Source organism: Pogona vitticeps, chromosome 7, assembly GCF_051106095.1.
Source record: "Pogona vitticeps strain Pit_001003342236 chromosome 7, PviZW2.1, whole genome shotgun sequence".
Taxonomy (NCBI): domain Eukaryota; kingdom Metazoa; phylum Chordata; class Lepidosauria; order Squamata; family Agamidae; genus Pogona; species Pogona vitticeps.
In genome coordinates, this window is record NC_135789.1 from 16,901,327 (window position 1) to 16,915,844 (window position 14,518).

The window sequence follows — 14,518 nt, forward strand, 5'->3', positions numbered from 1 at the left end:
ATCCTTTGGTTTGAACTGTGGACAAAAGCACCTTAACTTTTTAAAGTCATATTTCTCAGGGTTTTTCAAGATAGAGAAATGTGCAGAAGTGACTTGCGAAATTTAAAAAACCCGCACAAACAACTTTTTCTTTTTCTGCAATTATTCTGCAAAAATATTTTTATTTTCCTGAGAACTCTCACCATCTTTCTTGGCTATTTTACCCCAATTTCTTTCTTCCTTGGGAAATTAACAACTGTTGGTGCCAAAATATTAGAATTTTGGTATAAAATGTCAGATTTTTTTCCTCCTGGCACAGGTTTCTCCAAGAAAAAGCATAAAGTGGCATGTGTTTTGGATGTGTCTTGGGCTAAAAGTACAGGCCAAAAATGGATGGATGGATGGATGGATGGATGGATGGATGGATGGATGGATGGATGGATGGATGGATGGAAGGAAGGAAGGAAGGAAGAAAGAAAGAAAGAAAGAAAGAAAGAAAGAAAGAAAGAAGGAAAGAAAGAAGGAAAGAAGGAAAGAAAGAAGGAAAGAAAGAAGGAAAGAAGGAAAGAAGGAAAGAAAGAAAGAAAGAAAGAAAGAAAGAAAGAAAGAAGGAAAGAAAGAAGGAAAGAAGGAAAGAAAGAAGGAAAGAAAGAAGGAAAGAAGGAAAGAAGGAAAGAAAGAAAGAAAGAAAGAAAGAAAGAAAGAAGGAAAGAAAGAAGGAAAGAAGGAAAGAAAGAAGGAAAGAAAGAAGGAAAGAAAGAAGGAAAGAAAGAAAGAAAGAAAGAAAAAGAAAGAAAGAAAGAAAGAAAGAAGGAAAGAAAGAAAGAAGGAAGGAAAGAAAGAAGGAAAGAAGGAAAGAAAGAAGGAAAGAAAGAAGGAAAGAAGGAAAGAAGGAAAGAAAGAAAGAAAGAAGGAAAGAAAGAAGGAAAGAAGGAAAGAAAGAAAGAAAGAAAGAAAAAGAAAGAAAGAAAGAAAGAAAGAAAGAAAGAAAGAAAGAAAGAAAGAAAAAGCTGGGGGGTTATTTTTGCAGGTGGAAGAGTTTCGCTTAAGCCGGGGAGAGTCTCAGGCATCTCAAAATTTGGAAAGCAGCAGATATCTAGAAATGATTTTAAAAATATTCCCTAGGTCCCTGGTTTTCACCCATTTTGTACACCAGATGCTGGGATCGGACCCCTTCCTCCACCCCCTGAACGGACAGCCTCCCCCCCCCCCCATCTGTGCTCATCCACGTGGTTGGCACTTACCTGGCTGTAAAGCCTCATCCTGAACCGGCTGGACCTCTTGGAACGGAGATGGTTTGGAAATCTGCCTGGCAACGAGGAAGGCCGACTCTTCCAGGCCCTCTTCCTCCGTGGGGGGCTTGCTGGCATCTGCCGTCGGGTCTGGGGGTGTGAAAGCCTCCAGCAAGTGGCCGGTCTGGGTTACGACTACCTAGTGGGACAGCCGTGTGGGTCTGTTTGCCCCATCAGAATGTTAAGACCTGAGAGGCGATCAAGGTCAGCCCCTGTTAGGAAGGCTGAGTGGGAGATTCGAACTCCCAACCTCTGACTCCGCAGCCAGAGACCTCCACCCCCCTAAGCTCTCCAGCAGTTCCTGGGCACCTTTAAAATTAGCAAGCTCCCAACGAGGCCATTAAAAACTTCCCACTGGGAAGCTTTGGCAGAGTCTCCCCCTCACCGACGGGAAGTTTCAGAGCGCTCAAAACTCTGGATCCGGAGAGAAAAAGCCATCGCGGAGTTTTTTTAAAAAGCCACTAAGAAAAGAGACCGAGAGAAAATCATCGGGAATGACGTGTGTGTGGGGGGGAATTCCGAAACCATCTAGGCTCAATGGTGATGTTCAAAGGGCCCTGTGTCTCCCCCCCCCCCGCGGAGAAGGGCCCTGGGCCATACCTCTCTCTCCTGCCCTGCATCATTCAGGGACGACGATGTCCCCTTGCCGTCCTCCGACGAAGAATCTAGGGAGAAATCAGGGAGTATCTTTGATTTGCCCACCATCAAAACTGGTCCTGTTTGGAAATGTGGCCCTCGGCAAACCAGGAGGTCCATGGTTCATCCCCAGTGTGGGGCTCCCAAGCTGGGGGGGGGAAGACCCAGATGTTCCGGGCCAGCAGAGGTGCGGCTTCTGGGAATCGCAGTCAGAGACCAACTGGGGTTACCCAAAGTTGGGAACTGTTGATCTCCGTTTTCCTGAGGAACCCCTAAGGTTCTAGTCCTCATGGTGGTAAACAAAGGGCTGGGTTAAAGCTTTTAAAAATTTTATATCAATCATCTTAGACCGGCAGAGTGAGGAGAGGCCCTCGAGATCATCCAGGTCACCACCTGGTCATGGAGGCGCGGTGGGGGGATTCGAACTCTCAACCTTGGGCTCCTCAGCCACCAAAGACTGAGAATGACTTCTTGACAGTCTTTACCCAAGACTTTCAGACAGAGGTCTTCTCTCGGACCCACCTGGGGCACCCTGTGTGTGCAGCAGCTCTTCCACCGTGGATGATGGGTGTTGAACCAGCCGCCGGCTGCATGCCCAGTCCATCATCTACCACCCTGGTCTCTTTCTAGCAACCAAAACACCCACCTGCTGCTGTTTCTTTTCTGTTTACACAGACACTCATTCCCCCCCCCCCCCGGCAGCCCAGCAAAGATTCAGGGGCAAATGGGACATCCAGTCCCCTTCCCTTCCTTCCCCTGACAAATTGATGGATCCCTGGGAAGGAGAGGAGGGGAAACGGCTTAAGATCTGGCCCCGATCCAAAGAGATTTCCACTCCTCTACCCATCCAGGGGTCAACGGGGGGGGTCTCCATCTGCCTGTTTCCTTACATCCTGCCATGGCTCATCAGCGGGAAGCAACCGGCTCGACCGACCGGCCTTGAATCACGGCATTATCTTGGCACCATCTTTTCTCTCTCTGCCAGCGCAAGATCCTGGAAGGCTCCCTGGTCGGGCAGCCCCAAAGGAGACGTCAAGCAGTAGTCAAGGCAGCCGGTGGTCTGGGCTTTAGCTGTCTGTGACATCACGGTGTTTTGCAACAACCGCACGGAATCCTGGACCCTCCTTGGGGGTCCCCAGTCCTTGGTGGAAAGAGGGAAGATGTGGTTGCCAACCGGGGGCTCTCTTTAGCCCGTCCCAGCGAGCCCGGCGCACGGAAATCATGGCCGACGGTGAGCACATGACGGCGTGGGAAAGATGACACGGGCCCCTGAAGGGGGAGCAGAGAGAAATCAGGGGTTCCAGGGTCAAAAGAGTGGGACTTTTTTGCTTCACAAAGAGGGTGATGCCATTTTGGGCACACAACCACACAAACTTGAGCGTTCCCCTCGGAAAAGTGTCAGCCCCGCTTGGAAAATCAGAATTAAGTTCCTTCAAGAGCCCTGTGTTGTTCTGAGCTGCCCTGATCTGTCATGCAAAGAGATTTGGAGGAGAGCGGGCAATTAAGAGCCCTTAACTCTAGCCAAGACCCGCTCTCCAATTCCAACACAAACACATAACAGCGGCCCATGTTTTTTTGGTGGAACTGGCTGCTTCCCCTCTTCCCACCCCACAGCCTGGCTTCCAAGGGGCTCGGGAATGAATCCCAAAAACATGGGGGGAAAGTTAAACTATAACTCCCAAGTAAGCAGCTGGGAGCAACCTCCAGCTGGAACGCTACAGGAAAACAACAAATGGGATTTTTTAAAAATGGGATTTGCTGGGTGGCTTTTGGTTCTTAAAAGGGAGCCTTGTGGTTGATCACTAGGTTGGGCCATGCGGCTGCCTTTCCCGGCCCTAAAACGGACAGGAGGGACAGGTTTCGAGCATGTACAGAGCGCAAAGCCTTAAAGAGTTATCGTGCAGGGAGGAAGGAAAGGTCCTCCAAAGGAAATGAAACCACGGGATTTAAGCTCTTCACCCACAGACAGAACATGGAAATTCGACATGTCACCGAGTGTAGGAAAGGGGTCTCAATCTGGGTGGGTGTGAGAGGGAAGAGGTGGAGTTGGGTGCCGACAGGAAGGGACCCCAGATGAGTGTCCTCGAACCTGGTGCTTCTGATCCCAGTGTCCATAAGCCCCGGCTGAGCGGTCAAGGAGAATGGGAGTTGTTCTTCCCAGCCTCTGGAACGCGTCAGGTTGGAGAGAAGCCACCATAAAACAAGATGGGAATTCTGGTGTAAGGCTTTCTCCAGTCTAACCGGCCTTCTTTTCTCCCTCTTTCGAACTCGGCACGCCGGGCCACATGTGGGGGAATCGACGCTCCTGCAGATGACGACGAGAGCGCCCAGGTACTTGGAAACACAGCCGAGTAAGCCTATAGCTTTACCTGAGTTGTCCTCCCAGCACCGTTTCCTCCCCCCCCGGAGTCGGCTGCATGAAGGGCAAAACACCCTACATAAATATGTTCTGCAACTCTCTCCGAGAAGCAGCAAACGCTGAACGAACCAGGCCAGAAATCTGTGTTTACTATTTTCGTTTTTGGTTTTTTAAAAAAGGCACTGTTAAAAGTTAGGTGTCAAGGCTAGTGTTTCGCACTGAGTACCAAGTCCATGACTGGAAAGATAAATCTTGAAGCTGTGAATTAAGGATAAATAGGCAGTTCCCATTTATGCTGTTTTAAAATCTTGGCATTAAAATCTTGGCTACTGTTTGCTTAGATTGACTTTAACAACAACAACAACAACATACATACATACATACATACATACATACATACATACATACATACATACATACTGCGCTGATATTTAACAGATACTTAGGTTTAAACTTGTATCTGTTATACAGTACGTATAATACCAGATTGGTGTGCGTGTTTTTTAAATCATCATCCTGGTCTTAGAACAGCAGAGCTGGAACGGACCCCTAAGGATCATCCAGTCCAGCCCCTGTCAAGGAGGCCCGGGGGGGGGGGATTCGAACTCCCAGCCTTTGGCTCCACAGCCAGAGATCTGAATCCCACGCGCCCGCAGTCATTCAAGAGGTCTCGTGGAAAGACACCGTAACGCCAGAGCCACTTATTGTGTTGTTTAGCTCGGGCAGAGAGAAACCGACAGCCTCTCCGGGGACTATTTATCCACCCAGGACTTGGAGTCGGTCGTTCTGGATTCAATACAGGACCATCTGGAGATGCACCGTGAGTAAGAGGGGAGGGACAGACGGGGAAACCAGCACTCGCAATCATCATCATCATCATCATCATCATCATCATCATCATCATCATCATCATCATCATCATCTGTGTAGGGGTTGGGGAATGAGTGGCCCCTGCTGACCTGGAGGGGGAAATCCGGGCCACCATCCTGCTAAGTTGAAAGGCTGAAGTTGGGCGTCATCGGAAAAAGCACGAGGGCCTTGCCAGTTCGGTGCCCTCTCGAGAACTACCAGCCCCAGAATTCCTGGTGGCAGAAGTCAGAATTAGAACTCACCGTCAGGTGGGACAAAGGGACATGGATCATTAGGATCCAAGCAACAGTGGAAATGGATGTTGCTGGTGGTTTATTGATAAGCCTAAATTGTATCTAGAAAAACCCCAAATTGTGCCCCCCCCAACAGCAAAGGAACTTTGAAAAGTTCCTTTTTTGGGGGGGGTACTGTCACTAACAGCCTCCCCAGCCAGCCCGAGGGATCAAAGAGATTTTGCCCCCCCCCCCCCCAAAGTTACTTCTCCACGTTTCACGAACACAGATTGTGACTGGCCTGTCTTGGTATCCCCCCCCGGTCGGCTTCTCTGAATTGCAATATTCCTATACAAGCCGATGTGGCATATATCCTTTTTGGAAGAGGCAGAAGCGCTCAGCTGCCCAGCACCTCATGAGGCAGGGAGTTCCATAAGCACAGAATGGGCCTTTTTGGGAGGGGTAGAAAGAGAGGTTTCGGCTGTTTTCCACCGGGGAGGACTTGCCGGTTTTCAAAGGAGTGCCTTGGGATGAGAGGTAAAACCAAGGTTTCTCCACAGCTCTGTTGCCCGTCACAAACAGCAGCAGCAGCCGGGAAGATGAAGATGCGGGATGGGACACGCCGGAGGACCTGTCTCCAGATCACTCAGGGGTGATCCCCCAAATAATAACCCAGGAAATCTTACCGGAGGGGGACCGAGCGATCGCGGGCGAGCAGGATCTGCTTCCTACCCCTCTGGAGGTGATGTTTCCAATGAGCATTATGGAAGACACAGATTTCACCATAGAGAAGGTAATACTCTACTCTAATACTCTACCAACGGAAATCCGCCTGGCTCCCTCGCTGGGTGTTTTTAAAAGCCACTTAAAAATTTGGCTCTTCAGGCAGGCCTTCCTTCCAGTCAATTAACTGTTTCGTTTCTTTAATTTCCCATCTTGATAATGTATATATCCATTAGTTAGTTGTTGTATTATTAGTTTTAGTAAGTATATTATTCTGTTGTATTTTATCATTTTTTTGTAAGCCGCCCCGAGTAGACTTTGTTTCGAGGGGCGGGGTATAAGTCTAAATAAAGTAAAAGTAAAGTAAAGTAATTTGCCGTGGTGGATCTGGAACGTGGTGGCCTCAAGTGACGGAACAAACACAAGGAATTGGGAAAGGAAAGGTTGTGATAAGTATGCAAGTTGGGGCCTCTCATTGTGACAGCAAAAAGTTAGATCCCAGGGAAGTCCAAATTAACAATAATAAGAGAGAGAAAGTTGTGTTGATCCAGACCAGTTTTAACAACTTTCTGGTTGTACGAGGAGGGGGTCTTTTGTCAAGTCAACGGCTCTTGATTGCCCACTGAAAGCCAGTTCCTTCCCAAATACTTTGTATTCCAATGGGAAACACTCTTATTGGTGGTGGTGGGAAATCTGTCAGCTGCTGCGAGGATTATGGTTCACCTCAGAGAAATCAGGAAGGCATCGGGTTGTGGTTGTGCGTGGTACGAAGCATCTTGGTCTCCCATGACACATCCTCCTGACATGTGATGATTTTTCTAGTTCTTTCACTGATGCTCTTCTGAGTCTTCTGATTATTGGCCAGGGGTTCCCATTTGGATTGATGGTTCGGATTGATGATACAAAATCTCTAAACAATTTCAGTTCCTTCATTGTCAACATTCAAGTTGCGTAGCTCTTCTGGAGTTCTAAAAGCTCAGAGAAAGCAGGGAAGCCTTGGGAGTCGGCTGCGGGTGGAGTCATCATCTCCCCTAGCCAAAAAATCCCTGGGGGGGGGGTCGTGGCTTTGATCTGAAAGTTGGATTAACACCAGAAAAGAGGTCAAAAGTCCTTCCTTGGCCTTCAATGCCTGATCACATACTCCGTACTGATTGTTCTGATCCAGGTTCTGGGGGAAACCACAGCCAACATCTTGAAGGAGGCCGAGGTGGCCGCTTCAAAGTTTGCCAACGAATTCAAGCAACTGGAGGTCGGCTTCGACTCGGAGACGGACTTGACCGAGCCGCACAGCATCCTCAACTGCAGAGTCTGCCAGCTCTTCGTGCGGACCGTGGACCGGCTGCTGGATAAGTCCGACGAACTCATGGATCATTACCTCCCCCTCACCGAGGAAGAGATAGGTAACACTGTTTTGAGGGGCTCGGTTGCCGGGAAGGACGGATCAGCTGCTGTAGACCCCAGGATCCATGGGGGACTGGTTCCAAGCCACCCCCCACGGAAGCTGAAAACTGTGGATAGCAGCAAACGCTATACATAGCATAGTAAAAGACAAGAAAAAAACAGAAAAAAGTATTTTCACTGTGTATTTAACAGAACTGGCCAACAGAGGGAGCCAACAAGCATGCTATGTATTCCAGCATCAAGAATACATAGCATAGTCTCTGTCTCCCTCTAGTGGCCAGTTCTGGTAAATAACCTTGAAAATATATATTTCTTTCAGGTTTTTTTCCTTTTAATATTTTCAGACTGCTGACAAGAGAAACCCGAGATATTGATCCCAGGGATACAGAGCTCTTACTGGACTTTGTGATTGTTAATGTTATCAGTGGTCAGCTTGGGGTCCATTGCCTCTTACACGTGTGATTTTTTTAAGGCCAAGCCAGATAAATTCAGGAGAATCCTCTCTGGTAGCCAATTTTGATATATTGTTAAAAATATGGTTTTGGAAGGTCTGCCCGCAACCACAGCTTTCTCCCCTTTCTCCAGGAAACCTGAAAAAAGCTGTGGAAGAGCTGGACGACTCGGCAGCTGACCACCAAGTCCAGATGTGTCTGGACCGGATCAACAACCTCTCCAGCAAACTCCGCCAGCGGGCGTACATGATGGCGCTCAGCAAGCTGAGGATGGCCCGGCGCAACACTCAAGAGAGCCTGTGCCAGCTCCATCAGACCATAAATTTGGTACGCGCCGCTCTGCCTCGCTGTGCATGGGGATCAGGCCCAATTTACAAGAACGGTCACCCTGGAAAAAATCAAGCAAAAGTCTATTTTTTGCCTTGTGGAAGGGGAGAACATGCTTAAAACCAGCTGCAGTTTTAAGGATATTCCCCTTTTTTATTTCTCCTCACCACATACAATGATAACTAGCCATGGGTTTTCAGATTTTCTGGATTATGAATCCCATCCTCCTCCATAGTGGATCCTACCAAGGCTGGTATAGGCATCCTTCAGTCTCGAGAGACTATGGTACCATGCTCTGAATCGAGGAGTGTCCTCTCCAGAGCATGAAGCCTGGGTAAGGTAATATGGATGATAGGCTGTTACCCAAGCAGCAGATCCCCCCTCTCCACATTGCTGAAATGATCCAATGGAAAGGCAAGAGCCAATACAACTGGTTCCAGCAATGTCGCAGGAGTTGGCAGAACGACACATGCTGCCTTCGGGACTCCAGCTCCGGATTTTGCCTCGAGGTTAACTCCTGAAGCCTTTTCCATCAGTGGATATAGCCACAAGGCAGTGGAGGTTTGAAATCGGAGTTTTCCTTCTCCTAGATGGGCTGCCTTCCATGGCTGACAAGCCCTGCCTACCTGGCCTGCTCTCTAATAGTGCGGAAGTATGATCTGATCCTTAAAACTTTCCTAACTCCCAGGCTTATGCAAATCTAATTGGCTTTCCTATTTACCATATTAAGGCCAGAGATACAACAGACCTGGCCTTCGCCCTCAGCCCAGCTTCCTAGGGAAAAGGGTCCAGGGTCCTGGGACACACTCTTTTAAAGCAGGAAGTCCCAGCTATCTGAATGTAGCTCACCTGGGCGACAAGGCCTGAACTGGAAGGCTTTGAGGCCGAGCTAGGCCGAGCTTCCTGTCCCAGTGCTAGCTGGGAGTTGTCCTTTCTGAACAGGAAGCTGGGCCGAGCTAAGCCTCAAAGCCTTCTGATTTAGGCCCTTCTCCCAGGTGAGCCAAATTCAGGTAAGTAGAATTCCCAGCGTGGAAAAGGATGGAATTTGTAGTCCCACCCAGAAATCCCACCCATATTGATCACTCTGAGGTGTGTGAGGGACTGAATCCGCTTCAGATTTTAGGGTGAACTTTAAAGGAGTTACTCAAAGTGTGGAACCTAACTGGTCCTTTGTTCTATCCTGCCTCACTGTCATTCTCACGGGGGACCCCAGATTGGGGAGGTCCAGCATGAAGACCACCCAGAGAAGCATCAGAGTTTCCGGAAGCTGAGTGCCATCACGGTGGAATGGACCCAGAGACATGATCGGCATACGATCCAGGCTCCTTTCAGGGAGCTGAAGGAGGCAGAGTCCCAAAATGAGGAGGTTGGCGTGCGCCTCGCCGAAAGCAGCAGGATAGCAATCGGAGCGCCTCTCGCCGAAAGCACCAGAATAGAATTTGAAGCGCCTCTCGCAGAAAGCACCGGGACAGGAATCGGAGCACCTCTCGCCGAAAGCACCAGAATAGAATTTGAAGCGCCTCTCGCAGAAAGCCCCAAGATAGGAATCGGAGCACCTCTCGCCGAAAGCACCAGAATAGAATTCGAAGCGCCTCTCGCACAGAGCACCGGGCTGGAAGAGATTGGCCAGCCCCTGGCTCAGAGCAGCAGCATCGAGAGTACCCCCGAGATCAGCCATCCTGAGCCCACCCCACCCCCCGCGGAGACCACCCCCGAGAAGGCCATGACCCCTCCCGCTGAGAGGAGCAGCCCCGAGCAAAGAGCCACGCCACCACCAGAGACCAGCGGCCCGGGCCATGTCTCTTTGCCTGCCCCGCAGAGCCTCCGCCCGGAGCAGGTGACGAAGCCAGCGCCATCTCTCCCCGAGCACATCCTCAGAGACATGGCGAACATCACCGTGACGTCTCCAGGGTGTGACAAACAGGACCAGCTTGCTTCAGAGACCTCTCTGCCTGCGGAGGAGGCCGACATGCTTCCTTCTGAGGTACCCTTTCTCCGCGGAGCTGGCCCTGTTCCCAAATGGTCTCTCTTAGGGCTTCTTAGTGTTGATTGCAAAGCAATGAATGCCCTTCCAAATTATGGAGAGGGCCAACAGAGGGTTTCACATACCCCTCTTGCCTCAAGTCTGATGGGTTTTGGTGGCGGGGGTGGAATCCAGGCACCTTCTATTCGTTTCATTTGGAACGGTCAACCTGAGCCGTTTTTCTGTTTTTCCTGACAGATGGAGGAGAAAGCTTTGGAGATGTCCCGCAGCCTGGCTCACAACCTCCACGGCACGTACGAGAACCTCCTGGCGCACCTGAAGGACCTCCCCGAGGAGCTCCAGAAGAAGCTCTACCAGACCTGCCGGGACATGGCAGACCTGCGCTCGGATTTCGACTCGGCTCACCACTTCGGGGACTTGTCCCGCGGCCTCCTGAACAAAAGCTTCGAGGTCCTGGCCGAGGCCCAATGCTCCATGGACGAGCTGATGGAATACGCCCTGCAGAGCCCCAAAGCTCTCCTCTGGCTGAAGGACCACCTTCCCAATCTAGAAGATCAGGAGCAGGTGCTACGAGAAGATGTCCCGCTCCCTGCCAAAGAGGAGGAGGAGGTGGTGACCTCCGTTTTAGGGAAGAAAGGGCAGGACCAGGACATACTGAAAATCCAAGAGGCTTACGACCCTCAAGGTTGCAAGGAGGATACACTTCCTGGCGAAGAAGAGCCGGCGGCCCCATCAGCTGGCCAACGTCGGTCGGAGGACATCCTGGAAATCCAACGGGCTCAAGACCCTCAAGGTTGCAAGGAGGAAGAGCCTCAGGCGACGGAGAACCAAGCCGACCGGCCGGCAGGGGAACCGGCGTGGAACCTCACGGAGATGCTTCAAAGGGTTTTCCCGAAAGCTCCTGCTGTAGAAGACATCCCCGGCCAGGCAGAAGTCGTCCCACCGCCTGAGGAACAAGAGGTGGGCGAGAGGAACATCCTGGAAATCCAACAGGCTCAAGACCCTCAAGGCTGCAAGGAGGATACACTTCCTGGCGAAGAAGAGCCGGCGGCCCCATTGGCCGGCCAACGTCGGTCGGAGGACATCCTGGAAATCCAACGGGCTCAAGACCCTCAAGGTTGCAAGGAGGAAGAGCCTCAGGTGACGGAGAACCAAGCCGACCGGCCGGCAGGGGAACCGGCGTGGAACCTCACGGAGATGCTTCAAAGGGTTTTCCCGAAAGCTCCTGCTGTAGAAGACGTCCCCGGCCAGGCGGAAGTCGTCCCACCGCCTGAGGAACAAGAGGTGGGCAAGAGGAACATCCTGGAAATCCAACGGGCTCAAGACCCTCAAGGCTGCAAGGAGGAAGAGCCTCAGGTGACGGAGAACCAAGCCGACCAACCGGTGGAGCAACCAGCATGGAATCTCACGGAGATGCTTCAAAGGGTTCTCCCAAAAGCTCCTGCCGTGGAAGATGTCTCTGGCCAGGCAGAAGTCATCCCACCGCCTGAGGAACAAGAGGTGGGCGAGAGGAACATCCTGGAAATCCAACGGGCTCAAGACCCTCAAGGTTGCAAGGAGGAAGAGCCTCAGGCGACGGAGAACCAAGCCGACCGGCCGGCCGGGGAACCAGCGTGGAATCTCACAGAGATGCTTCAAAGGGTTTTCCCGAAAGCTCCTGCTGTAGAAGACGTCCCCGGCCAGGCGGAAGTCGTCCTACCGCCTGAGGAACAAGAGGTGGGCGAGAGGAACATCCTGGAAATCCAACGGGCTCAAGACCCTCAAGGCTGCAAGGAGGAAGAGCCTCAGGCGACGGAGAACCAAGCCGACCAACCGGTGGGGCAACCGGCATGGAATCTCACAGAGATGCTTCAAAGGGTTCTCCCAAAAGCTCCTGCTGTAGAAGACGTCCCCGGCCAGGCAGAAGTTGTCCTACCGCCTGAGGAACAAGAGGTGGGCGAGAGGAACATCCTGGAAATCCAACGGGCTCAAGACCCCAAGGGCTGTGACGAGGAACCCCTCCCTGGGGAGCAGGAGGTGGTCCCTCCTTCGAGTGAGTGGGAGCTCGAAGGGTTGCTGAAAATCGAAGAAGCCTATGATCCGCAAGGTTGCGACGAAGGACCCCTTCCTCGTAAGGAAGGGGAGGTGGTGACACCTTCGGAGTGGAAGATCGTGAAGTTCCTGCAGGCATATGCCCCCAAAATGCACACGGAGGAAGCATCCTCTCCGAAGAAGACGGTAGAGGTGGTGGCCCCTCTCAAAGAGGAGACGAGGGACTCCGATGGATTGAAAGCACAGAAAGCCCACCACCCCACGGGCTGTGATGAAGATGGGCCTTCAGAAAACGAGGGAACAGACTGGGAAGGCCCCTTCCTGGCCAAGCGGAGCGGGAGGGAGATCTTGAAAATCCAGGAAGCCCAAGACCCAAAAGGCTGCGAGGACGAAACCCTGTCCATTCGGGAGAAGACGGAGGCCTCCCCTTCGTCCGAGCAGGAGGAGTGGCGCTTCCTCAAGATCCTCCAGTCCTACATCCCGAGAAGTCGGAACAACGGGGCATCCCCGGGGGCAGAAGCCAAGGCGCCCCCAGCTCCCGGCAAATGGGAAGGCAAGGAAGGAGCCCCGGAAGGAGCCCCAGAGGGGGTCCCTCCGCCGCCCGGAAACCTGGAGCCACCCCGTTGGGACATCTTGAAAATCCAGGAAGCCCAAGATCCGAAAGGCTGCGAGGAGGACGAGGCCTAAGACAGAGAGGCCGGCGAGCATTTTTGAGGGGAGCGTGTCTGCCGAGTTCTGGGCACAGCCGTGGAATTCTCCTGAAAGAGTGGTCCGGACATTCGGCCACCCGAGGGGGGAAGGGCTTGGCACCCGTGTTACTGAAATAAGAGCGGTGATTTATCTCCGGTGTATTGTTTCTTTGGTTCTTTCCTCCAACACGCAGCTTGGCTCAAACCCAAGAGTCATTCGTTGAATTAAATAAGAATAATCTGAGCAAAAGCAGAGCTGGAAGGGGGCCCCTAAAGATCATCCAGTCCAGCCCCTTGCCAGACCCCCCCCCCCTTGGCTGGATTGTAAACACCTCTTGGCATTTATCGGAGTTCCAGTCTTCCTTACACCCCTGCAAGGCAGGCAAGGCAGCTAACCACTCAGGGTCCTTTCAGCTAGGAGTCACCAGAGATGCCTTTTCCTTGAGAAAGGGGTGCAAAACTGCCTTCCAAACCAGGTTTCCTGGAAACAATTGGCCATAGAAAAGGAAAGGCAGCCTCTTTTAACAAAATATGTATTTATCTCCATTTCTACAATCATCGTTACGCTATCAAGCGAAATACGGCGATCTTTTCCTGGGTTTTCTAGGCAGGGCGTACTCAGAAGTGGATCCAAACACGCCAGATTTGGTCCTGGAGCAAAGCAACGTTGACGACCCGATGCCAATCCGATTGGGGTTTTTGTTGGCTTGTTTTTAAAGCCAATTTCGGAGGGATCGGCATCCCACCAGGCAGGTGGGCTCCCCTTTTATCACCCACCAGTCACTTCTCCAAATTAAAAGCCATGCAAAATTAAGACCCAAAGGGGGCGTACGTTGCCCTCGCAAATCTCCAGAGCAGTCCAGAACCTGTAGCACAGTCTCACTGTCAGATGGCAAGCACGCTAGACATTAAAAACCATTTTTTTGGGGGGGGGGGGGGAATAATAGGAAATAAATTTTATCCCAACAGGTTCATCATATAGAGACAACTGCTGCTCCGTGTGCTCAAAGGTGTACACAGTAGGGTCCTTGTTATCTGCGGGATCAGTATCTGCTGATTCGCTTATCCATGGTCTGACAATATTAGAAGTCCTAGAAATATATATTTCTAAAGAAATTACCAAAACTTGGCCACTACTAGAGGGAGCCAGAGATTCTCGTGTTCACTATAAATATGATGTTTCCTATAATCCACGTTTTTCAGCATCCGCCAGGGGGGGATTCAAACTGATCCCCCATGGATACGGGAGCCCTACTCCACAGAGGTGATGATGGATCTACTCCAGGTTTTACACGAAATGTCAAAATTTTTCTCTCCGGAATAGGTTCGGTGTGATCTTGGGAAGGGACTCTTAGGTCAAGCTTGCGCTGTGGGAGAGCTCTCCGGCGTCCCGGAACCTATTCTGCCCAAAGCGGTTCAGACTGCCCAGATTTCCTCCTCCGTCGCCTGGAGCCAAATCCAGAGCGGATTTAGAGCGCTGCCATGAATCTAAAAAGTCAATCATTAGGGCTTGAGATTTAATCTGGAAGGGTCGCCATGCTTTTTCTATTTCCTGTTTCAAAA

General features: G+C 51.2%; 1 protein-coding gene across 1 annotated transcript; it reads left to right on the plus strand.

Annotated features, from left to right (window-relative positions):
• Positions 1-7,137: 7,137 nt before the first annotated feature.
• LOC110079313 (uncharacterized) lies at positions 7,138-13,113 on the plus strand. Its single transcript, XM_072978133.2, has 4 exons — positions 7,138-7,471; positions 8,058-8,251; positions 9,465-10,235; positions 10,473-13,113. The coding sequence occupies exons 1-4, from the start codon at positions 7,435-7,437 to the stop codon at positions 12,951-12,953; spliced, it is 3,483 nt and encodes a 1,160-aa protein (XP_072834234.2). The 5' UTR covers positions 7,138-7,434; the 3' UTR covers positions 12,954-13,113.
• The last annotated feature ends 1,405 nt before the right edge of the window (positions 13,114-14,518 follow it).